The sequence below is a fragment of the Bison bison genome, unplaced genomic scaffold (genome assembly GCF_000754665.1).
Source record: "Bison bison bison isolate TAMUID 2011002044 unplaced genomic scaffold, Bison_UMD1.0 scf7180017864240, whole genome shotgun sequence".
Classification (NCBI taxonomy): Eukaryota; Metazoa; Chordata; class Mammalia; order Artiodactyla; family Bovidae; genus Bison; species Bison bison.
The window spans coordinates 2,581,346-2,606,566 of NW_011494812.1; the positions used below are offsets into that span (position 1 = coordinate 2,581,346).

Sequence of the window (25,221 nt, forward strand, 5' to 3'; positions counted from 1 at the left end):
ATCACACTACCAAATCAATCTTACTACATGACAAGCAAAATATGTTGTACTATATAGAGTGTATTACTAATTAGCAATAGATGGAAGGTTACAGTCAACAATGGAATAGGGAACTACTTGCTTTCTACCATTCTCACAGCAGTTTACTTTAAAAAAATCAATGGGTATTTACTACCTTTGTAATTAAAAATAATTATTGAAGGAAAGATATCTGCTTGGATGGGGCAGCTACATGAAGTAAGGAGGAATGTGAGAGTGTCCAGGAAACAAATGACACACCACAAAACTCTCATAAAAATCTATTTTATTTCGTGTGAGAAACAAAATACAAGAACAATCTTTGGAAAGAATAAATCAACAAAAAGTGATATGCATTTCTGGGAAAACAAACAGTTTCTTCTCAGACTTTAAGTTTCTGGGCACAGAGAGGCTATATCTGCCTAGGAGTTTAAATGCCCAAGGAAAATGGGGATGGCTAAGAGCTTGGTATGACTGAGTTAAAGATGCTATCTTATTTATTACATCTCATTCCTTTCTAACAAAAGGTACACATGGGGTGGAAAGGGAAAGGATAAATATTGAAGGAATTTACTATTTAAATGTTCATCACAAATGTTCTTTGAAAGATCTAGGCTGGAAAGGCAAGGCTAAGTGTGACCACAACTATACGTCACCTTGAGAAGATGAGAGGTTCTCAGAGGCAACAACAACAAAAAAGTCAGGTTTACACTTGATTAGCCATACAAGAAGAGAAAAGGACATTAGATTTTAAGGCAGGGAGAACTAAACACCAACACGAAGAGTAGTTAAGGAAGAAAGAGCTAGAAGAATATAAAGACTCTGCAGGAAACATGGTGTTTCACCCTACACACAGAAAGGGGCCTCAGCGAAACTGCAGAGGGCTGATCCTCAAACCGATCACGTCTTTGCCAATCTCTGTCACCTGTGGAAGAAGAAAAAAGATTAGGGGTTTTTGAGGGTGAGAAGCCTAGAGAGTCTACTCCCTGCCCTCCTAGTGAGCACAGGAGAGTGCTTTGTTATGGTTACTGATTGGTAAGGGGTGGTGGGGAGAAGTTCTACCTTTCTCCAATGTCATTACCTTAAGGTGTGAGGCGGGAATACAGGAAACAAAAGGACCAACATGCCTTCTTTCCCCTTCCCTCAATACTCTACATTCATTTCTCAAGGACAGTACTTACCGTAGTGACCTTGCAGATCTGACCCTTAAACTCAGGGGAATAGCAGGCCCCACTGAGCGGACATTTCTCCACTGGCTTTCCACGGTAGATGGGCCGATAAGATGCAGCACAGATGTCGAAAGGGTTGTGCATGTCATAATTGAGCTGATAGGCATCTGTGGGGTTTTTCTCACAGGCAGACAGGATTTTGCGGGTCTAAGGGAGGGAAGGAATGTTTTATTTAAAAGGACTGAAAACTGCACACCACAACTCAAATGACCTCAACACCATGGTTTAGCAGTTTCTTTGATGCAAGAAGCAACTGTACTGAGTGAATACAGAATATGTCCTCCGCACAGGTCATATGAAGGAATAATAACTGCCATTCCTATTGTATCAGGGTTTTTCCTTTTCTATCCCAAAGTGGCCCTATGGAACTAGACCCATAGTGAAGTGAAGTGAAAGTCGCTCAGTCATGTCCAACTCTGCGACCCCATGGACTATACAGTCCATGGAATTCTCCAGGCCAGAATACTGGAGTAGGTAGCCTTTCCCTTCTCCAGGGGATCTTCCCAATCCAGCGATCGAACCCAGGTTTCCCGCACTGCAGGTGGATTCTTTTACCAGCTGAGCCACAGGGGAAGGCCAACTAGACCCATACTTCTCCACGAAGTCTGAGAATTGTCAGGGTTAGCCAGGAAAGGGTTAATACTGGCTTTCACTGCCCAAATAAAAAAGCTTTCAGAAAGCACAAGTAATGGGACATGTATATATATGGAGGTAACTGGTGTTGGTAAGGAGAAACCTTGAACTTAAGGACAGTGCGGGGCTGACTTTCAGCTACAGAGGAGCTATTTGATGTCACAGGTCACATTCTCACAGTGGAGCAATGTCTGAGTAAGGTATTTGCTTAGTTTCCAGGAGTAAAAGGGGGTCCTCATGCCATACAGAGGTCCTCATCCTCTGTATGTAAACAGAGGATGGCATCTTGTTGGCTCTTTTGTTGAATGCTGTAATACAACACTTTGTTTCTGAGACAAGAACCTTGGTCTTCGACCCCCTCCATGTAAGAGGAGATCCAGTTCTCCTATGCTCACTGAAGGAGTTCCCATATACCTGTTGAGCCACCTCCGGCTTGGGCCCGAGTTCCAACAGGCGCCGAGCAAAGGCGGCAGCAGTCCTGAAGTTCTTGAGCTTGAAGAAGAGGTTGAGGGCTGTACGCAACACCAGGATCATGTGCACTGGCTGCAGGTTTGAGTGGGTGAAATAGGCTGCCATCTGGTGGACAGAAGGAGGAACATGTCAGGCTGATGCTAAAGCTAGGCTAGATCATTTATAAGTTGTTGCACATGCATTAAAAACACAACAAAACAGCCAAATAAAAACCGGACTGGCTATAAAACAGAGAAAGCTTCTGCCTCCTAGTTATAGAGAACTTATGGGATGAGGAAGAAAGGTGGAGAAATACATTCTATTGTCACAGAAACAGGCCCAAATTTCTCTTACTCCCCATATTGAGACCTAAAGAATTCAGACTCCATAGAGGCTTCCCAGGTGGCACTAGCAGTAAAGAACCCACCTGCCAGGGCAGGAGAGGTAAGAGACCCTGGTTCGATCCCTGGGTAGGGAAGATCCCCTGGAGACGGAAATGGCAACCCACTCCAGTATTCTTGCCTGGAGAATCCCATGGACAGAGGAGCCTGGCGGGCTACAGTCCAGAGGGTCGCAAAGAGTCGGACACGACTGAAGTGACTTACTATTTATTCATTCAGAGGGTATAAGGGAGGATGCCTCTGTACTGCTCAGAGGTCTTACCTCACAGATGCGCTTCTGCTGTTCTAGAGTTTCTTTGGGCAGTTTCTTCCTTTCTGTCTCCATGGACAAACCCACAATGTACTCACGGCAAATGGTGATAAGCTGCTGAGCCTGGAGAGAGGGGACAAAAGAAGGTCACGGTACAGATGCACGACTGGGGGGGTGCCTAGCACTGTGACAAGCAGCTAGACTGCTCTCACCTCTGCAATCTCTTGTTTATTGTCTACAACAAGAAGCGGCACGCTGAGTAAAATGGACCGGAATTTTTCCACAGCCTCCTCAAACTTGCCAACTGTGGTGAGCTGGTAGCACAGCTGCAACCGTTGGATGAGGTCATTAAGCTTCAGGCCCACAGCTGGTACACCATTCTTCAGCCCTGCATCCTTCCTGAAAGAGAAAAGTAGAAAGAAGACAGGATGATTTAGGAGCCCACCTGAACCTAACTTCTTCTGAAAACATGATCACAACAGCCTACAGTGAAAAAAGCCAGGGAAAAGTGGCAAGTCAAAGATCTTTTCCTACTAGGAAACATCAGCTCTGGGACAATGCTGATATTCCCTGAGGCTACCATCTGAAATATCCACCACAAGCTGGAACAGAGAGAAGCAAGGGGCCTTACCAATTGCGATTAGGATAGCCATACATGGAGGGCAGGCAGGGCAGAGCCTGATAGGTGGTGCGGCCTCGGGCATAGGTCTGCAGGAACAGTTGCTTGTAGGGGCCAAACTGGGTTACCCCTACTTGGTCGTGAAGGAGCTGGAATACAAGAGGAAGAAAACATAAGGATCTGAGCTCTGCTACTTAAAAACTAGTTGACCCTGGGCAAGGTATTTAAGTTCTCTCTACTTGGTTCCTCATCAATAAATTATATTTAATTATAGGACCTACTTCATTAAATAATACCCATAAAGCATTCATGATAGTGACTGGCAAACAGTCAACATTAGATGTTAGTGGTTGCTGCAGCTGTTGGTACTGTTATTGCTACCACAGCACATGGCTTAGTGTTCAAAACATACACCTGTTCATGAAGGGGTGAAGGGGTGCTGACTTCATTGATGTGAGCCAGAAAGCAGGCTATAAACCAGTGGAAAATGGCTGGAAGAATCCTCTTTAAGAGATTACTAAGCCATACTGAAAGCAGATGAGAGGTGATACATATACACCTCTGCCCTTGTGGGTATAATAATTTCCATCTGGTTAAGATGAGTCAGCCATCCCCCTGGGACCCCAGGCACATTCGGTGAAGGCCAAGGTAACTTTAAGACTCACTCGCATGGCTGTTTCAAAAGAGCCGGCCAGGATGTGATCAACTGGAAGCTGAGAGTTATTACACCAGATCTAACAAGGAACAGAAAACCCAAGACAAGTGAACTTTTGCTCTTTCTCTTCCCAACAATCCTACTCTATATCTGTAACAGAAGAGTGTCAATATTCTTTACACATGTAATCAAGTATAGCCACCTCACAAACATTTACCCCTCCAGAGCTGTATTTCTCTGCTTACCTGAGTTGGGCTGGTTCCCTTGGTTGGGGGCACAAAGAACCCATCCTCAGCTCCCCCAGCTGCCCCAGGGGGTATATCCTAGGGGAAAAAGAGAAATGAGTCATTTTTTAAGGCATTCAAGCAATTTGTCCTGATCAGTTCAGTTCAGTCGCACAGTAGCATCCAACTCTTTGCGATCCCATGGACTGTAGCACGCCAGGCCTCCCTGTCCATCACCAACTCCCTGTCTACTCAAACTCATGCCCAATGAGTCGGTGATGCCATCCAATGATCTCATCCTCTGTCGTCCCCTTCTCCTCCCACCTTCAATCTTTTCCCAGCATCAGGGTCTTTTCCAATGAGTCAGCTCTTTGCATCAGGTGGCCAAAGTATTGGAGTTTCAGCTTCAGCATCATTCCTTCCAATGAATACTCAGGACTGATTTCCTTTAGAATGGACTGGTTGGATCTCCTTGCAGTCCAACGGACTCTCAAGAGTCTTCTCCACCACCACAGTTCAAAAGCATCAATTCTTCAATTGATGCTTCAAAAGCATCAATTTGTCCTGATAAATCTAAACAAAACTATCTTATTCCCAGCCTCTGCTGGTGAGGGGTGGTGGTTGTGGAAGATGATTCTCAAAATAGTAGAAATTTCAGTAGTTGTAACAAAAGCTATATACCAAAAGTTCCAATTCAAACAAAAAAGCTTGCTGCCTTTTCATAAGCTGCCACTGTACAACCCTAGTTATGTTCTTCTATCTTTCAAGTGGGAGATAAAGAGCAGATTAGGAGGATCTAGATCTCCACCCTTTTGGGGTCCTTAGGACAGGGGTCGGGGGGTGACAAGGCTGCTGACCTCCACAGGGGTAAATGGAGAGAACCATACAAGGGTGAGAATTCCACTTACCAGCTCAGGAGGAAGCTCCAGATCTTCTTCCACATCCCAGCCACCTCCTTCTTCTTGTCCCTTGCCAAGAGCATCATCCCCCAAACCTTCTGTAGCCTCTACAAACCCATCTGTAAGGAAAATCCAGGCACAAAATAGATTTGCAACATGACAATTTTAGCCAAAGGCAAGAAAAATGTTGGGATCCCATGGTCCAGGACCCTGCAGAACTGCCCACAGCCCAGTCCCACTCCAAGGAGCCCATCTGCCCAGAACAGCCCGAGATGAGCATCTTACCTTCATCCAGCTGCAGCTCAGCATCCTCTCCCCAGCCCTCAGTACCAACAGTGTCAATGTCAATGTCAGCAGCCAGCGCGCCTCCCTTCCCTACAGTGGGAAGGGACAGAAAGGAGCTGGTTATAGTCGGTTAACTCTGAGATTCGGCCTCCTCTGCAGGCAAGATGTATCCCTAAGAAGCAGGTGCCAATGCTTTGTCTACTTACTGTTTTTGTTTATTATTTGTTTTTGTGGTATCTATGTCATGCTAACTTGCAGGTTAGCATAGGTTTCACAGAATGAAGGAATAGAAGAGAGATGAAAACAACTGACCTTCCTGCTAGCAAAAACTGCCTCTTAAACAATCTTTTCCTAACCAGCCTTCGGTACCAATTCTTGGCATTTCTTGCTGAGATCTTTGCTAAGTTAGCACCACTACTGTGTAAACAGGGTGTGAGGACAAAGGTTAGAGGGGAGGATATGGACGAAAGAGCAGTGCTGGGTACAAAATGCCCAAGGTCTATTTAAGTAGGCTCTTAGTTGCCAAGAAACTCGGAAGAAACAAATTAGTAGACTTTTCCAAGAAAACAGTGTAAAGATGAGTGGCAGTGAGTATAGTCACATGACAGAATTGAGGCAGCTGAGGTTTGTATCTTAAGATTGTATGTCATGAATGATAAAACACAGAATGGAGAGTATGACTACATATATGGTAAAACCTAAGAAAATACACCGAAAGTTAACAGTGGTTGTTAGAAGCATGAACTAAGAGACCTCTTTCCCTCCTATTTTCTGAATTTTCATGATCTCAGCATGATTTTATTCAGTTTTTAAAAGGCTGTACAATAACTCTGATTGGCATTTCAGTGCTCCATGAGGTGTCACACAGAAAAAAGAATAGATGGAAAGGACATTATGGCTAAGGGTACTCTCTAGAACAGTTTCTCACAAAACAAGCACACAACAAAAATGTTATGGAAGAAGTGGACATTTACCCTTGCTGGCAATGGAGCCCTCAAAGAACCCTTTGGACACAGTCAATAAGGGCCAGTTGGTATCCAACGGCATGATAGGTGCAGGTGGCTGAAGCAACTTGGCATTAGGGTCAATGTCTGGGATCTGGAAGGCAAAAGAAGGTTAAAAGCAAACAGCTCTCAGGAACATTGTAGGGGAGGTTGTGGAGCTTCTTTTGATCTCAGTGGGAGTGACATTTATAAGTTTGAAAGTGAAAGTGAAGTTGCTCAGTCGTGTCCGACTCTTTGTGACCCCATGGACTGTAGCCCACCAGGCTCCTCCGCCCATGGGATTCTCCAGGCAAGAATACTGGAGTGGGTTTGCCATTTCCTTCTCCAGGGGATCTTCCTGACCCAAGGATTGAACCCAGGTCTCCCGCATTGCAGGCAGTCGCTTTAACCTCTGAGCCACCAGGGAAGCCCCTTGTAAGTTTAAATAGTCCCAAGATATCAGAGTTAATCCTGTAATCAGAGACACTTTACATAAAGACTCACTGTCTCCTTCTCTGGGTCAAATGTCTCCTTCAGGCTCTCAGCTTCTTCGTCTAAGCCGTGGGTAGCAGCTGTGAGATAGGCCAGTGACTCTGTGAAGAAAACAGATTTTGTGGTAAAGCTACATTTCCAAGTGTACCCCCATCAGCATCCTGATGTCAGCCTCCTGGTATTCAAGTCCTGGCATAATCCGCTTCCCTTAAGTGTGGGCTGGACTTATGGACTCACTTCTAATGAACAGCACGTGGGAGAAATGATGGGATGTCATTTGTGAAATCAGCATACAAAGATACGGCTTAATCTGAGGTGCCCCCACCTGCTCTAAGGGAAACCAGCTGCCATACTGTGAACCGCCCTATGGAAAAGCCTACATAGCAGAAAACTGACGTCTTCCAGCAGATAGCCAGCGAGGACCCAAGGCTTGCCCACAGCCACACGGTGAACATGGGAGTGGATCCTCCTCCACTTGAGCCTTGAGAAGTCTGCAGTCTTGGCCAACACCTTGATTGCAGCCTAATGAAAGCTAGTGAGCCAGAGGCTCTCAGCTAAGTCACACTGCAAACTGAGATAATCAATGTTTATTGTTTTAAACTACTGTTTTGGGTAACTAGCTATACAGTGATAAATAACTAAAACAGTTGCTTATCCTTAAGATCTATCAGTGTTAACAAGAACCTTGAACTCATTCCTTTCTCTTCTCTTTCACATCCCACATCAGTCCCCTTCAACAAATTATGTTGGTTCAACCTTTAAAATATATGCCAAATCTGACCACTGCTCAGCTGTTCACAGGCAGCACCTTGGTCCAAACCACATCTTTCACCTTTCTTATTCCCTAATGTATCTCAAGTGCTAGTGTGATGCTTGGTATATACCGTGGGTTCTCAAAAAATATCCCTTAAATATAAAATAAATATATGAGTAAAACCCCCAGACTTGAAGTAAATAATAAAACTCTAATGGCATTCAACCAACTACATTTACTATAGTATCTGCTCCAGGACCTTTTAAAACCCACTTTCCCCGTGATATTAGCTATTTTCCTACCAGTGTCTAGAGAAACTATATTTTCTGGCTGTCCCTCCATTTGGCTTTGAAGAAAGTCTTCTGAGCATGGTAGGAGCATGCGGTCTCTTCTGAAAAATGTGCAATGAAGGAAATCCCCTCACCACTATACATGAATAACTTGCCATAAAGAAAGTACTTCCTGAGGCCACCCCCCACCCCATGTGAGTTCTGGATACTTACTCTGCCCACAGTTCTTCAGGATCCGCACCCGCTCGGACACATCTCCCAGGTAAAGGGCATTCTGATAATGGCCACTCATGTCCTTTCGTATCTCAGCTGCACCAAGACAGTAAGAGGCACTCAGTTAGGTCTTCTCTCTCAAGTTCTCTCTTGCCTCTATTTGCCGTCTTCCTCCCCACAAAGACCCCTCTTCCCATCCTTAGTTTCTGGGGTCTTACCAATCTTCATCATCTTGCGAAGTTTCTCTAGGTTGCCAGTGATAAGGTACAAGAAGGAAAGTTTGTCAAAGTTTTTGGTGCGCTGATAACACATTTCCACAATCTGGTGGTTCCCCTGTAGTAAGGCCACCTCTCCCAGCTTTTCCCAGCAGTTCTTGTCATCTAGTGCTTTGGCTGCTTCCAGAGCAATCTAAAGAATCCCCAGGATTAGAGTTAACAAGTTGGAGGTTATTATGACTGAAAACCAGAGTCTGCAGACAAAATGTCCATCTCTAAATAAATCTTCCAAGCAACTCTTTATACTTCATTCCACCTAGCTTTGCTTTCAGTAATTCTACTGAAAATTCAATCAACAAATGGGATCCCTTAGGATCCATGGATCGAAGTATCAGATCACATTATCTTCCTCCTCAGAAATTTACAACAAAATCATCTTCTAGCACTTGCTGATTTCATACAGTCAATTGTTGCTTAGCTATCATATTTCCTATCTGCCAGGTCTGACGAACAATGTGGCTCCTCAGAAGAAGTAATGGAAGAAGGAAGTTCAGAACTATTTCCACCCACTTAAAAATAATGTTTACAGACTCTACACCTCAACATTTAGTAAGTGTTCCTTCATCCAAGCAGCCAATCGGCAAATCAATGTCAAGGAAATAATGAGATTTCTCTAATTCTATCCTACCATGCTTCTGTTGTAAAAGTTATTGAATTCAGACTAACTCAGAATGACAACAACAGTAGAAATGCTGTGGCAGAAGCAAAAATGGGCAAATAAGCAACAGGAAGACGGCTCCACAACTTAAAAAATCCTAAAATTCATTACATTGGCTGAAGAAGCAAGCCCAGAATAATGTCTTCCCAAGGCCACCGTAACCCCCTCGCCTCCTCTGCAACAATATGGGGCTTATAACCCTACTTCTCTCACCTCAATGTTTCCACACTCCAGTGCCAGACTAAAGCGAGTTTTTTCATCCTTGACGAAATGCAGTGCCACTTCAGGATATCCCTTCTTCTGAAGATAAGCAATGATAGACTGGCCTACAAGTTTCGCATTTCTCACCATGTGTAGCACCTAGACATTTGGGGTGGGGTAGGCAGGAAATAGAGATCATTTATAGGAAAAAAGGAGCACTGCCCCTCTCAATACTCCTCATATGCTTCCTCATTTCATACCTCGTCATATTTTCTGTTGATCAGGGCCAGTTTGAACTTGAACTCAGTGGGATCAATGGTGAGCACCCGAGGACGACACTCCCTGTCCAGGCAATATACATTGTTGCCCTTCACCCTCGTGACGTAGATAGGTAAATCCAGAGTTCGGATGATCCCGTAGTCCCTGAGAATAAGAGTTGAAGAGCACAATTTTCAGCAAATGCATGGGTAAATCCAGCCTATAAGGAAGTAAGACAAGTCTAGGACCTAATCTTTTATCTTCTCATTACCCCTTTCTCAAGTGCCATTTGAACAATGGTATAGATGTGAAGTGAGTCAAAAAACAGCAGAACTAAATGCCAGACTTATTTTATTCTCTTGTGTGAAGTGGGAAAAGGTGGGGCAGATGGTATGATTTCTCTTTATAAGCTAATACTCTACAGTCTAAGAGACACAGCTATCAGAACCAGACCTGAAAGTTAAAAATCTTAAGTTCTGATATATAATCACTAGCCTGCTGCTGCTACTGCTTAGTCACTTCAGTTGTGCCCAACTCTCTGATGCTAGGGACTGTAGCCTGTCAGGTTCCTCTGTCCATGGGATTCTCTAGGGAAGAGTACTGGATTGGGTTGGCATGCCCTCCTTCAGGGGATCTTCCAGACCCAGGGACTGAACCCGGGTCTCCTGCACTGCAGGCAGATTCTTTTACTGCTGAGCCACCAGGGAAGCACCACTAGACTACTATCAACAGCTAAATCCTTCCTTATAAGCTATAAGTGAAAGTAGAAGACAGGTACGTGTGACGACTTCTGACATACAAAGAAATGATGCAAAGCATGTAATGTTTTAAACTAAACAAAAATTAAAAGTTTACAAATGAAAACTTATGACTATAGCTAACACAATACTTGAAGGATAATTTATAGTGTTAAGTACACACATATTAGAAGAATACTCAAAAATTAATGAGCTCTATATGTTTAATATTAGGAGAAAGACTAAAAATTAATACGTATGCATCTCAAAGACTTTATTGTTCTTTTAAAAGTTAAAACAAAGAATATACTTGGAAGGAAAAGAATAAAGCCAATAGTAGAAATTAAGAAATAGAAAACAAAAATACAATAGAGAAGTTCAAATTATTTGAAAATAGCCTAATAAACTAAAAATAAAGTGGAAAAGATTTGTGGACCTACTATGGCAACCCACTCCAACATTCTTGCCTGGAGAATTCCATGGACAGAGGAGCCTGGGGGCTATAGTCCCCAGAGTCACAAACAGTCAGACACAATTGAGAGACTAACACTTTCACTATCTTTTACCAGATGTAATGACTTACAAAACTATTACACTCAAGACAGTGCAGAATTCGATAGCAGATAGACAAAAGACCACAAGAAAACAGATCTTTGCATTTCTGTAAACGTGATTCATATATCACAAAGATGGCTCTGCAGAACTATGGGGAAAAGTTGGTATTTTTCAATACACGCTGCTGCTGCTGCTGCTGCTAAGTCGATTCAGTCATGTCCGACCCTTTGCGACCCCATAGACAGCAGCCCACCAGGCTCCCCCGTCCCTGGGATTCTCCAGGCAAGGACACTGGAGTGGGTTGCCATTTCCTTCTCCAACGCATGAAAGGGAAAAGTGAAAGTGAAGTCACTCAGTCAGGTCCGACTCTTTGTGACCCCAAGGACGGCAGCCTACCAGGCTCCTCCGTCCATGGGATTTTCCAGGCAAGAGTACTGGAGTGGGGTGCCATTGCCTTCTCCCTGAGTGTCCTTATGAAACAGTAAAGCTGAGCCCACTACACCTTATACCATATACAAAAATCAACTTCAGGTAGATTATAGACCTAGATGCAAAAGGCAAAACTATAAAGTTGTCATAGGAAAGGTAAAAGAATGTTCTTATGATCTTGGAGTCAATAAAGATTTCTTAACTAGGACACAAAACTTGATATCCATAAATGATAAAGTGCATAAACTCAACTACATTAAGAACTTCTGTTCATTAAAGGATTTCAAAAGAATAAAAAAATATGCAGCAGAATGGGAGGTGATATTAGTACTTGCAATACACTGCCGTCACAAAGGACTGATGTTCAGATAAATAAAGAACTCCTATAATAAAAGAACAAGGATAACTTATTTAAATGAAAGATAAAAGCCTTGAACAAAATTCATAAGAAAGGAAATACTGATGGATGGCTAAATAAAAAAAGTTGTCTAATCTCCTTGGGAATCAGATAATAGCAACGTAAAATTACAAAATACATCACATATCTGCCAGTCAAAAATGAGTCTGACAAAGGCAAGTGCCCGCCAGGGTGACAAGCAAGGAAACTTTTATACAATGCTGGGGGGGCATGCAAATTGCTAAAACCACTCTTTCACATTAGTAAGCAAATGTGAAGATAAGCGTGTTCTACGACCCAGCAATTCTGCTCGCGGGAAACGCCCTAGGGCAATATATGTGCATATGAACCAGAGTACATATAAGAATGTTTAAAAGAACATTGTTCCTAATAGCCAAAACCTAGAAATCGCCCAACTATTGGTCTAGTATAGAACTGATAAACTGCTATATTCATATAAGAGAGTATTATACAACAATGAAAACAAATAAATTAGAGCTATAACATGGATGAATCTTACAAACAATATATTGAGCAAAACAAGCAAAATATAAAATATATTCAGCATGACTTAATTAATATGAAGTTCAAAAGCAGGCAAAATTAAATCATTATTTTATTGATAAAATAATGGTGGTAAAATTGCAAAGAAAAGCAAGGAAGAAATTATCATAAAAGTCAGAATAACGTTTTCTTTGTGTGGTGAAGAGAGAGAGTTGTGATCAATAGGGACCACATGGCAAAGGGAAATGTTCTATTTCTTAACTTGGGTGGCAGTTACACAGATGTTCATTATATAACTGTTTGCTATTTCATATATTTATAACCTATATAATTTTCTATATTTGTGTCATATTTCACACAATTTTAAAACAGCTGAAAAAAGAATGTTCTGATGCCTCCAGCACATATATGCCAAACAACGCTTTTCCATAAAGACAGTTCAAGGAGGACTTCAGTATGTCTCTTGAGACAGGATAGTGATTTTCAGAAGCCACTTTCTCCCATTCTGTATTTCAGATAATTAACTTACCCAGTGGTGACAGCATATTTGATGTGGTTGCTTGTGGTATAGATAAATACCCCACTCTCATCCCAGGCCCCACTCTTGACACGAATGTTCTCATGAATGTTACATAGAGCCTCCAGTTTGCGGTTACAGATCACAATGGCTGTAAGAGGCATAGGACATGAGTGCTCTGCTGGACAGGGTGAGTGAAGTAGGCTGGCAGGGACGGGGAGGGAGGGGCTGGTCTCAAATCAGGGTGGATATAATCAAGACTTACCATGTTTGGCCAGTAGTGCTACATGGGACATGTCTGCTGACCAGATAACATATTTCACCTTGGAAATCTTCACAGATGCCAGAGTCCTGGGATAGAGAGAAGGGCAAACATGAGTGGGTCTGATCCCCTTGTTCCAGGTTATGACTTACCGCCTCTTCATCTTCAAATTAATGTAAACCCTAATTTCTCTCTTTTTTTTTTTAGCACTTAATTAATTTTTTAACACCAAAAACATTTTGTACTATGGTATACCTGATTGACAATGTTGTGGCAGTTTCAAGTGAATGGCAAAGGGACTCAGCCATATATACATATGTATCCATTCTCCCCCTAATTTCTTAACACCAAATAAGCATTTTTGTATTACAGTTCGGTGACAAATATTTTGGCTCACACTGTACACTTCCACCTTCCTCAACTCCCTGACCCTCATTCCCATGTGTTATTAGGAACTTGTGTATGTCTATTTTCACCACTGCACCATAAGCTCTGTTAAGTACAGGAACTATGCCATTCATTCCTGTGATCCTATTCTAAGTCCCAAGAGCAATCTTTGTTCAGATAAATGCTCTGAAAACAAATTAACAAGCCCCTTGTAACGCTTGTTGTGTGTGTGTGTACAGGATGGAGGGTGATCACAGAGGGAAAAAACTGATGAGAAAGAGCCTTGGAATTATAGCACAAAAATTGGCCAAGCCACAAGTCAAACTCACTTGGGGAAAAAAGCTCCCACTAAAGATTTCCACCCTCCCCCACTATAAACCTGTCTGCTTAGGGATATCTGACATGTTACCGCTTCTGCTGTACATCAAAGAGCGTGATGGATTCTGCATCTCGAAGCAGGAGGTTGCCTGTGCCAGCATAAAAAATCTCATCGCAGTTAGGCACCTGTACCTTTTTGGTGATCTCATTCTTTAGATTCTTGATCAGAAGCTGAAATGAGTATAAAAGGTGGGGTTAAGAGGAATACATGTAAGATGACGACAGGTGACAATGTCCCTTAGCAATTATTCCTCAGCTTTGATAAACCATTTGTTTTCTTTTTCTGGCTGTCCAGGTCAATCACCACTATATGGAGACCACTCTAGCTAAGATCCTCTTGATAGGGTCTTAATAGCCCTTCTTTTTTCTTCAATTGAAATATCCTAAGTCTAACTAAAATCTGAATTCCTTAATCAACCAGAGAGAGAACAGAACACTTCTGGGGCTTAAATTTTTGTTAAATATTTTCTTGAGAGAGCTTTGCTTAACTCTTTTAGAATCCATTATATTTTAAATACCAATGGATGTAGTAGGATAAGGCAGAGGATCTACTCCTTATCCAGCTCACCTATTTGGGGGCGGGGGGTGGGGGCAGGGGACGGGGCAGGGGGACAGGCCCAAGCTGCACGGCTTGTGGGATCTTAGTTCTCTGACCAGGGACTGAACTCTGGCCCCGGCAGTAAAAGCGCTAAGTCCTAACCAGTGGGACTTACCAGCTCACCTATTTCAAATTTGATGTTTCTTTGGCCCCTGTGTTATCAAGAGTGAGTTTAGCTTGGTTCTTAAGCCCAGAGCCACAGTGATCCTCCACCCAATCAAATCAATTTTAAGGCCTTTTTTTTCCCCAAGGGGTGTGGGGTAGAAGTAAGGAGAAAGAGGGTTTCCCTGGTGGCTCAGACGGTAAAGAATCTGCCTGCAGTACAGAAGACCTGGGTTCAATCCCTGGGTCAGGAAGATCCCCTGGAGAAGGGAAAGGTTACCTACTCCTACTTCTTCTTGCTTGGAGAATCCCATGGACAGAGATGCCTGGCAGGCTGCAGTGCGTGGGGTCGCAAAGGGGACTAACGCTTTGTTGTGTCCGTGGGGACACAACCAAGGGACTAACACTTTCACTTTTTTTAGGAGAAAGAAGCCAATACACAGGAAAACAGGTGCCCAAGGGAGAATAAGAGAAAAATCATGCTCTTCATTTTGCAATACAGAGGTCAATGCCACCACACTCCCCAAATTAATTTCCCTTTTTAGTCTTAACTCACCGAATGCATCCGATCTAGGACAGCAAACCGATTTCGAGCAACCCAAACAGCTGTCAGGCCTGAGGATCGTTTCCCTTCAGGAGCTAAGAAGAACAAAACCAAAGGGCAGGAGCATGTGGTAAGCTACTGGCAGGTGACACAGTCAGGTGCCATGAAGCTGCCAGTCTTGCTGGCTGCCATGCTGGCTTTGCCAGTTCAGCTGCTTCCTAACTAATTCAGCCATAACCTGAGGCTATTGTCAGGGACTTTTCCCCACCAGTCCCCTCCAAACTCCAACCTCTACCCCTGCCAAGCCTCTTTTCTCTAGGCCAAGTGATTTGAGCCAACACCATATACTGGCAGAGAAGGACCACCCATCTTGGGAGACAGCACACTCCATCAAGTTAACGAGCAGGGCCTCTCTGGCCAAGCTGTGGCACAAAGCAAGCAGCCTGTGAGTATCTTGGACCTCCTGTCTCAACAAGCTAGAGGAGAGACACAGCTCTCTCTCCAGGACCCAGCTGCTCTGCTGCTTTTAACATGCAAATACAGACCTCCTAGTAGAGCAGGGTGGGGCACAGAGTTCCTAACTAAATCCAGGCAGTTCTATGCTGGGCAGAATTTTGCACCAAGTTGTTGCTCCATTAATGTCAATCAATCATTCTTAATACCAGGAAGAAAGTTACAAAATGCTTCTCAGTTTCCAAGTATTTCATTGACTAATTAGAATTCTAAATAGGCACTCCACCCTCTGGGAAACTTCAAAGGGGATACACAGAAGGATGCACTAAATACTCTTATCTATCAGTATCAGCAGGACACTGGACAATACACACTGGCCAGCCTTGCCAGGCCACCCCTTGACAACCAGAGGTCTCAGGCAATTTTAACAAAATTAGTTATTATCACAACCAACAGTCCCATTTTCCAGGGGCTGGAGAACCACATTATTCCAGCTTTTGCTCTTTCTCTTCCTCTATGTTCCCTATCATTGGACTCTATCTTTATTCCTTTAATAATTATCATCTCCCTCATAAAATGGAAAGGAGAAAATAAAAGTGGTTATAAGAGAAAGCAAAAATATTTTAGACTCTATTAACTGTAAACAGATGGGGAAAGGAAGCAAGGGGATGGATAAACAGGGACTAGATAAAAAAAATTGGTCAGAAATGGCTCAACTGATTAATTTATAAGGGAGACTTTTCATTATGGATACCAAAGACATATAGGTTTTCTCTTCTCACCATGACCACACTTACAGAACAGTGATCATGTTAGCAGCAATAATGACACAGGAGCACCCACAATAGGGCAGAACTAGCAAAGTATCTCTCAGACTCTGTTGATGGGGTCTAAAATATCATGGAAGTATGCTGTTAAGAGCAGGGACCTGAGGTACAAGCCTCTGACCTACAAATCAGCTGGAGGAAGTACACTAAAGGAGACTCCAATCTATTCTGAGAATGTTTTGTCAGCAAGTGCTAATGGTAAGGACATTAACAAGGGATGGTGGTGATGGAAGAGGTAGGCAGGGTCTCAGCTGGATCCTGGGATCCCTGGTGGGGTGTGGGGCTGTTAACAGCCTCATCGTTTTGACATGCAAAAGGAAGCAAATCGGATCTGGATATGGATGGGAGAGCATAAATCCCTAGTCCCAGGATGAGACATTGCAAGATTGGAACCACATTTTTAAATAAATGAAACTACCAGGGTGAAAGTCATATCAGCTGACAATAAACTAGGATAACATGCTGTGCTGAAAGAGAAAATGGAGAGTGTCTAATAACCAAATTATAAAATATATATATCTAGCTGGAGTAATAAAATGGAGGAGGAACATGAATATTTCACACCATGGTCGCCTCTGATGCAATTGGCAGCAGCACCTGCCAACGACATGAGTGATGTGGCCATGGCCTGGGGATGGAATGAAAAACTTGAAGAGAAGAGATGATTCGGGTGAGGAGAGCTAGGAGCAGAGCTGGGAACACAAAGAGAATGCCTACCATCAGGATTCTGGGAGTCAGCATCCTTGGGGATGGTATACAAGTCATAGGTACTATTTTCTAAATTGCTGGCTCTCTGTAGAGGAATGGGAGAAATTAAATTGTTAGTAGGAGTCCCCAAGATACCAGTTTACTCTGATATAGAAAACAGTATCATTACACAGATAGCAATCTGAAACTATACTCTTCACACCCTTCACTCAGAGGACATTTGGATGCTTCTACAGCTAAAAATTATAGGGCTCTTTGCCAGAGAACTCAGCATTCACATAAGTTTTGTTGCTGTTGTTGGAGTCGCTAAGTCATGTCCAATTCTTCGCAACTTTTCCTTTTATCTTCCAAAGACATAATTTCTGAATGAAAGCAAGGACTGCTCTCTATTCCACAAATTAACAGATTAAGAAACAAATATTCCAATGCCCCACCTGAGTAAACTCATCAACTAAAAGTCTGTTTGAAGGATGTAAAGTTTAAAAATAAAGTAAAATTAGAAAAAAAAAAAGAAAATTGCCAGGAGGAAAATATGGGACAGTTAAGATATTGAAAAAGGACTGGGATCAGAAACTAGAAGTCCTATTGGGAAAAATAAGTTTTCATTCTTCTGATTTGGCAACCAGGGCAATAAAATTAGGATGTTGTTTCCTTTTTTAAAAAATTGTATGGCAAGAAATGAGGCCCCAAGATAACAATAACGAAAGGAATGCCTCTCAAAATCAGCTCTACTATTTTCACCCAAATAGAGAGATCAAGATAAGCATCTCCTTTGCATAGGATACAGTCCCAAACATACTTTCAAATTACTTTTAGTGATTTGGGTGATTTGACTTGATGCTCCATTAAGTTTAGAAGTTGTCAGCCTTATGACAGATATAAGTACACAAACCCTGAACATGAGAACAGAAGTCTACCTGGTTTGAGCCTTTGTTTACTATTTCAGCTCTCTCAAAATGACCATTAAATAGTTTCTAAGAAGCCATCAGAGATCCTCTACGGGTATGAAACAGACCTATGGGAAATGAGGAAATGCCAGGAGGTTTACTTACTGTACACAGTAGGACTGCGTTTTCTGCTGGATTGTACGACATACTGAACACTGGAAACTTGGAACCACTAGAGATATGTATACCAAGAAAAGAGAAATTTAGGAAAGAGATATAATGAAAACAGGAAAAAAGGAATTACTCCTGTACTTCCTTCTTATTTAATCTTTACACATATACTTATCACTTTTATAATCAAGAATAAAAAATTAATGAATAATGCATCTATTTCTTCCTTCCTTTAAGACTTAGGGACTCCCCTATTTCAGCTTTGAGTGAAGTGTTTTTAAAAAGCTCACCTAGTACAAGTCTACTTATTCAACAGAAGGTATGGTGAGCACTCACTGTAGTGAGTGAGACTGGTTCTTCCTGGGTACAAATTCCTACACATAATTGCAGTGGACACCGCAGAGTAACATGATGTGATTTGCTTCGGGCTAGTTTCTCCTGTCCCTTGGAATATTAACATAAACCCATCTTTTTATTGTAGTAATGCTGGAGGGTGACTGTCAAACCCTTATGCCAAAGCTTGCTACCATGAATGTTTCAGCATGCTAATACAGCTGGCTTTCCAAGAGGATAGCTCCTTTTCCCAGGCACCCCAGAGGTTATTGTATCTTCAGAGTTAAGAGTTTCCAGAGACATATATTCTGGTTTAGAGTTGTGTGCATTTTGCTGAAAAGCAAAGAAAGAGTTATAGAAAAGAAATGCCAAATAAAGGCAAACAGGTCTGTCACCAAGTTGGGCTACTCTCAACCAGGAAACTTTCTCCAGTTTTCAAGACACCTGCCAAACTGGCTGTACGATTTCCTTTCCTCAGGATCTCTAACATTCTTAACAGGGGCACTCCCATTCATCTCATGACCTTGCCCAACATGCTCCTGGGGATTCTATCTGTGACAGGAGATGAGATCCAAAATGTTGTTAAAAGAACAAGAGTCCAGTTTGCAGGTACTGTATCATGGTAACAGATGAGACAATTTGGAGGGAAGAAATTAGTCTAATTTACCTCCGCAACTGCATCACAGCTACATCTTTGGAGCTGTTGAAATCCAACTGACGTAAGAATCGGTCCTTGACATAATGGAGCATATTGCCATGAACCGCATAGGCTGGCCGTTCTCGTTCCAGTTTAAATACAATCATGCCACCATCATGGCCTGGGCCACAGGGAAAGGGAGGAAGAATTAGTTGCAGATAAGAAAGAAAACTGGAAACAGCAGATACATGAAGATAATGACTGTGTATGTATGCTACAAACAAAGTTAAGACATTTAAATGCAATCTTTATTTGTCTGAATGCCCACAATTCTTGGAATCTTTATTCAAGTGAACACCTGTAAATCCTTCCCCAATACTCACTCTATCATACTAGCACATTAGACAAGTCCTCCTTCGTGTTCTAACAGCCCGTACAAACCTCCATCATAGCACTTATCTTGCACTGTAATTGTTTAGGTATATCACCCCCACTATACACTGAGCTCCCTGAAAGCATAAATTACAATAATTTCCGTCATTCCCCAGTCACTATCATATAATAAACATAAAAGGTATGTGCTGAATAAATGAATATTAGTTTAAAAAGACTTCCTGATTCTGTTTTTTAAAAATGTTTCACTTTTCTCAACCAGCATTATCCATCCTTCAGAAAAACTTTCAGTCTTTGTCCTCCAAGTGTGCACTCCACACATAAACCAGATCATGTCACTCCCCTACCCAATACCTTCCAATGGCTTTCCATTCATTCAGGATAAAATCTTAAATTCGAATGGCCTACAAGGCAAAGTCCATTCTGCTTTGGTCTTACCTTCTATTACTTCACCTATTATTGGCCACTGTGATGTTCCTCAACATGTTAAACATCTCTCACATCATGGTCTTTGTATTTGCTGTTCCTATTGTCAATGCATATGTGATTCCTCTTCACTTTTTCAAAGCGGCAGTCCCACACTCTTCCCTCTCTATCCCACCTACTTTTGCTTAACTCTCCTTTAAAGCAGTTTTCACCATACAATGTTTCACATATTCATTGTTTTATGGGTCTATTTCCCTTCACTACAAACAAAAATTCCAGGGCCTCAGGCACAGCGCTCCCCAGGGACTGCCCCAGGCCCATTTCCAGCCCCAGCCACCCCACCAAGATGCCACCGGCCCACACTCGCCAGGGCCTACGCCTGCCCATGTGCACTCCAGCTCCAGCCAGCCTGCCAAAGCACCAGGTGCAGTCTACACAGGAGATGCTCTCACACAAGGCCACTCTGTGAAGACCAGGAGAGGTAGCTGTTTTGCTTAAATCCACAGAAACAAATGCCAAAAGTCATTCAAAATGAAGAGACAAGATGTTCCATACAAAACAACCCCAGAAAAAACCCTAATGAAAGAGGTAAGTAATTCACCTGATAAAGAGTTCAAAGAAGCAATCATAATAATGCCCACCAAACTTGAGAGAAGAATGGAAGAACTCAGTGATAACTTCAACAAAGAAAATATAAGAAAACCAATCACAAGTGAAGAATACAATAACTGAAAAATTATGCTAGAGAGAATCAACAAATTAGATGAAATAGAAGAACAGATATGCGATCTGTAAGACAGAAGAGTGGAAATCAATCGGAACAGCAAAAAAAATTTTTTTAAGTGAGGAGACTTAAGGGACTTCTGGGACAACATCAAACATACTAACTTTTGCATTATAGGATTCCCAAAGGAGAGAAAGGAACAGAAAATTTATTTGAATAATAATGACTGAAAATTTTCCTAACCTGCAGAAATATATATCAAGGGCCAGGAAGCAGAGATTCCCAAATAAGATGAACCCAAAGAGATCTTCACCATGACGTATTTTAATTAAAATGGCAAGAGTTAAAAAGAGAATCTCAAAGGCTGCAAGAGAAAAACAATCACATACAAGAAAAATCCTGTAAGACTATCAGCTGATTTTACAGGCCAAAAAGAAATGGCACGATACATTTAAAGGAAAAGACATACTACTTATCCAGCAAAGCTATCATTCAGAATTGGAGAGTTTCTCAGACGAGCGAAACCTTAACAGAATTCATCACAACTAAAGCAGCCTTATAAGAAATGTCAAGGCCTCCTTTAAGCAGAAAAGGCCACAACTAGAAACAAGAAAATACATGAAAGGAAAAATCTCACTAGTAAAAGCAAACACATAGTAAAAGCAGTGGATCAACCACTTAAAAAGCTAATATGAAGGTTAAAGACAGGGAGAACAGCTGACCCTTAAACAATACAGGTTTTAACTGCACTGGCTCACTTATATGCAGTTCTCTTTCACCAAGTATGTATGATAATACTACATAATCCATGGTTGGTTGAATCTTCAAATATGGAACAACACATCCAGAGATTCGACTTTAAACTTATACACAGGTTTTAGATTGCACAGACGGTCAGTGCCCCCAGTTTCCACACTGTTAAATGGTCAGGTGTAGTACAATCAACTATAATAAATAGTTAAGGGAGGGCCTTCCCTGTGTGGTCCAGTGGTTAAGAATCTGCCTTCTACTGCAGGGGATGTGGGTTCAATCCCTGGTCAGAGAGCTAAGATGCCACATGCAGGGTGTGAGATCTAAGCCCCCAGGCCACAACTACTGAACCTGAATATCACAAGTAGAGAGAAGCCTGCACACTGCAACGAAAGATCCTGTGTGCTGCAACTGAGTCCCAACACAGCAATAAATAAATAAAAATTTAAAAAAAAAAGGGATACACAAAATAAAAATATGACATCAAAAACAAATGAGGTGTGTGTTAAAAATGGAGCTCTTCTAGAATCTCTTTGAACTTAAGTGACTATCAGCTTAAAATAGACATATATATACAGTTCAATATATATGAACCTTATGGTAACAACAAACAATGGACAGACAAAAAATAAAGAGAAAATCCACACGTACTAACACTAAAGGAATCCATCAAACTGCAAGGGAAGAAACCAAGAGAACAAGACAGAAACAGAGAAGAACTACAAAAACAACCAGAAAAAAATTAACATAATGTCAATAAGCACATGCCATGCTGTGCTCTGCTAAGTCACTTCAGTCGTGTCTAACTCTTTGCGATACTATGGCCTATAGCTCTCCAGTCTCCTCCTCTGTCCATGACATTCTCCAGGCAACTGGAGTGGACTGCTATGCCCTCCTCCAATAAGCAAATGGTTATCAATAATTATTTTAAATGTAAATGGACTAAACGTGTCAACCAAAAGACTTAGGGTGGCTGAATGGATTAAAAAAAAAATGAGATCTATCTATATGCTGCCTACAAGAGACTCACTTTAGATTTAAAGACACACAGACTGAAAGTGAAGGAATGGAAAAAGATATTTCATGCAAATGTAAGAGAAAAGAAAATTGGGACATTTCAAGGGCATTACATAATGATAAAGGGGTCAATCCAACAAGAGGATATAATATTCGCAAACATTTAACCACACAACACAGGAAAACCTAAATATATAAAGCAAACATTAATAGAAATAAAGGGAGAAACTGACATAAAGGGAGAAACTGACAACACAATAATAGTAAAGGACATTATATTCTACCAACATCAATGAACAGGTCACATACAGACAGAAAATCAATAGGGAAACACTGATCTTAAATGACACATTCCCAGACAGAATTAATAGAGAACATTCCATCCAAAAGCAACAGAATACATTCTTTTCCATCTGGGAGTTGGTGATGGACAGGGAAGCCTGGCATGCTGCAGTCCATGGGGTTGCAAAGAGTTGGACATGACTGAGCGACTGAACTGAAGATTTTTTTCAAGTGCACACTGAACATTCTCCAGGACAGATCACAAGCTAGGCCACAAAACAAGGCTCAATACATTTAAGACTGAAATAATTTCAAGTGACTTATTCAACCATAAAAGTATGAATCTAGAAATCAACTAGAAGAAGAAATCTAGATAAAACACAAACACATAGAGACTAAACTATAAGCTACAAACAACAGGTAGGTCAACAAAAATAACAAAGAAGAAATAAATACCTGGAAAAAGATGAAAATGGAAACAAAATCTATAGGACACAGCAAAAGCAGCTCTAAGAGGAAGTTCACAGTGAAAGAGGTCTATTTCCAAGAAACAAGAAAAAGCTCAAGCAATCTAAATATATTAAAAAACCCAGAAAATGAAGAATGAGCAAAGGTCAGTGAGTATGAAGAAGAAACGATAAAGATTAGAGCAGAAATAAATAGAAACCAAAAAAAAAGGAAGGAAAAAAATTAAGAATTGGCTCTCTGAAAGATAAAATCTACAAACTCTTAGCCAGACTCATCACAAAAAAAGAAAGCCCAAATAAAATTAGAAAGAGGAAAAATTACAACTGATACCACAGTAATACAAAGGATTATAAGAGAATACCACAATGATATGCCAACAAATTAGACAACCTAGAAAACAAAGGATAAATCCCTAGAAACATACAATCTTCCAAGACTGAGTCATGTAGAAACAGAAAACCTGAATAGACCAAATACTACTAACAAAATTGAATCAGTAATCCACAAACTCCCCCAAAACAAAAGTCCAGGTCCAGATGATTTCACTGGTAAATTCTACCAACATTGAGAGTTAATACCTATCCTTCTCAAATTATTCCAAAGACTGAAGTGGAAAGAACACTTCCTAATTCATTTAATGAGTAAAACACTGCTTTGATACTAAAAAGCTGACAAAGACCATAAGAAGCCAAAAACAGGCCAATATCCTTGATGAGCATAGATGCAAAAATCCTTAACAAAATATTAACAAACCAAATACAATATATTAAATTATTATGACTCAAGAAGTTCCATAAAGTAAGGGACATTGTTTTATACACTGCTAGAATACCAGCACCCAGACTAGGGCTGATACTCAGTATGCATCTGCTAAATTGATGAGTAACACTCAGCTTCTAGCTCCTCAGTCTGAGAACCTCAAGTGTCCGGTATTAGTCTCTAAGTCTCCTAATCAAAAAGGAACTAAGGAACGAATCAAGAAGAATGGACTGTAGGAGAATTCCCTGGCAGTCCAGTAGTAAGGACCCAGTGCTTTCACTGCCAAGGGCCCAGGTTCAATCCCTGGTCAGGAAACTAAGATCCCACAAGCCACATGGTGTGCCCACCCCCCACCCCCGCCCCACAAAAAAAAAAAGAGAGAATGGGCTTCATTATTAAATGAATTTTGGAGGAAAAAGAACACTGTGCCAAGAAGATATAGGGGGGAAAAGGAGAAAAGCTTTAACTACATGGCTCTTAGACTTTTACTTTGCCTTGTCATCCTACTATATACTTACTGGAGACAAAGTTAATGGAGAATCACTCTCAAGTCTTAAAAACTGAACCAAAGGGAAAAAGAGAAGAAATGGCCCTTACCTGCTGCAAAGAGGTTAAGGTTAGGGTGGGCAGCTAAGACCCAGAAACGATCATGGTCCCTGCGGAATGTCTGAACTCCAGTGCTAGGAAAGCAAAAGGTATACAAAGAAAAATATTAATTTCCAAGAAAACTTCAGCCTATCACATACAAGAGTATTGAGCTGTAGGCCAACACACTGATAAAAAGTAAACCAAGTACAGTGAAGGGACACATTTTAAATAAAGACAGCCACAAATTCTACCAAAGAACAGAAAGAGGACTTTAAACCGACTCTATTGCTTTGGTATTAAGACTTCCCCACTCATCATAATTTTCTACCATACTGTTTTCATTTAATATTCCTTATTTCTGTAGCTACAGAAGAAACTGCTTAAATATAAAGCAGAAATAGAACACAAGCAGAAATTTCTATTTGATGGAAAATTTGTAAATGATGGCTAATCTCTGGGTCCCTTTGAAATGTTATTGTTGAATCACACAAAGACACCAGGATTTTTGGCCCCCGGAGGAGAAGAATTCAATCTGGGGCCAGAAACGAGGCTTGATTGCTCAGAGCTTTTGTGTAATAAAGTTTTATTAAAGTATAAAGGA

The 25,221-nt window shown here is 41.4% G+C and overlaps 1 protein-coding gene across 1 annotated transcript in view; it reads right to left on the reverse strand.

Annotated features, from left to right (window-relative positions):
• Window positions 1-287: 287 nt before the first annotated feature.
• COPA (coatomer protein complex, subunit alpha) overlaps window positions 288-25,221 on the reverse strand; it is a 44,689-nt gene continuing 19,755 nt past the window's right edge. The window contains exons 10-33 of the mRNA XM_010846887.1: window positions 24,630-24,712; window positions 19,244-19,394; window positions 18,238-18,304; window positions 17,195-17,270; window positions 15,210-15,292; window positions 13,985-14,124; window positions 13,192-13,277; window positions 12,939-13,077; window positions 9,790-9,952; window positions 9,542-9,688; window positions 8,614-8,803; window positions 8,396-8,491; window positions 7,151-7,239; window positions 6,638-6,761; window positions 5,664-5,753; window positions 5,388-5,497; window positions 4,501-4,578; window positions 4,266-4,334; window positions 3,613-3,749; window positions 3,194-3,380; window positions 2,994-3,104; window positions 2,295-2,456; window positions 1,200-1,394; window positions 288-943 (exon numbers count right to left, since the gene is read on the reverse strand). Coding sequence (XP_010845189.1) covers window positions 884-943; window positions 1,200-1,394; window positions 2,295-2,456; window positions 2,994-3,104; window positions 3,194-3,380; window positions 3,613-3,749; window positions 4,266-4,334; window positions 4,501-4,578; window positions 5,388-5,497; window positions 5,664-5,753; window positions 6,638-6,761; window positions 7,151-7,239; window positions 8,396-8,491; window positions 8,614-8,803; window positions 9,542-9,688; window positions 9,790-9,952; window positions 12,939-13,077; window positions 13,192-13,277; window positions 13,985-14,124; window positions 15,210-15,292; window positions 17,195-17,270; window positions 18,238-18,304; window positions 19,244-19,394; window positions 24,630-24,712 — 2,833 coding nt within the window. The 3' untranslated portion in view covers window positions 288-883. The remainder of the gene's footprint in view (window positions 944-1,199; window positions 1,395-2,294; window positions 2,457-2,993; window positions 3,105-3,193; window positions 3,381-3,612; window positions 3,750-4,265; window positions 4,335-4,500; window positions 4,579-5,387; window positions 5,498-5,663; window positions 5,754-6,637; window positions 6,762-7,150; window positions 7,240-8,395; window positions 8,492-8,613; window positions 8,804-9,541; window positions 9,689-9,789; window positions 9,953-12,938; window positions 13,078-13,191; window positions 13,278-13,984; window positions 14,125-15,209; window positions 15,293-17,194; window positions 17,271-18,237; window positions 18,305-19,243; window positions 19,395-24,629; window positions 24,713-25,221) is intronic.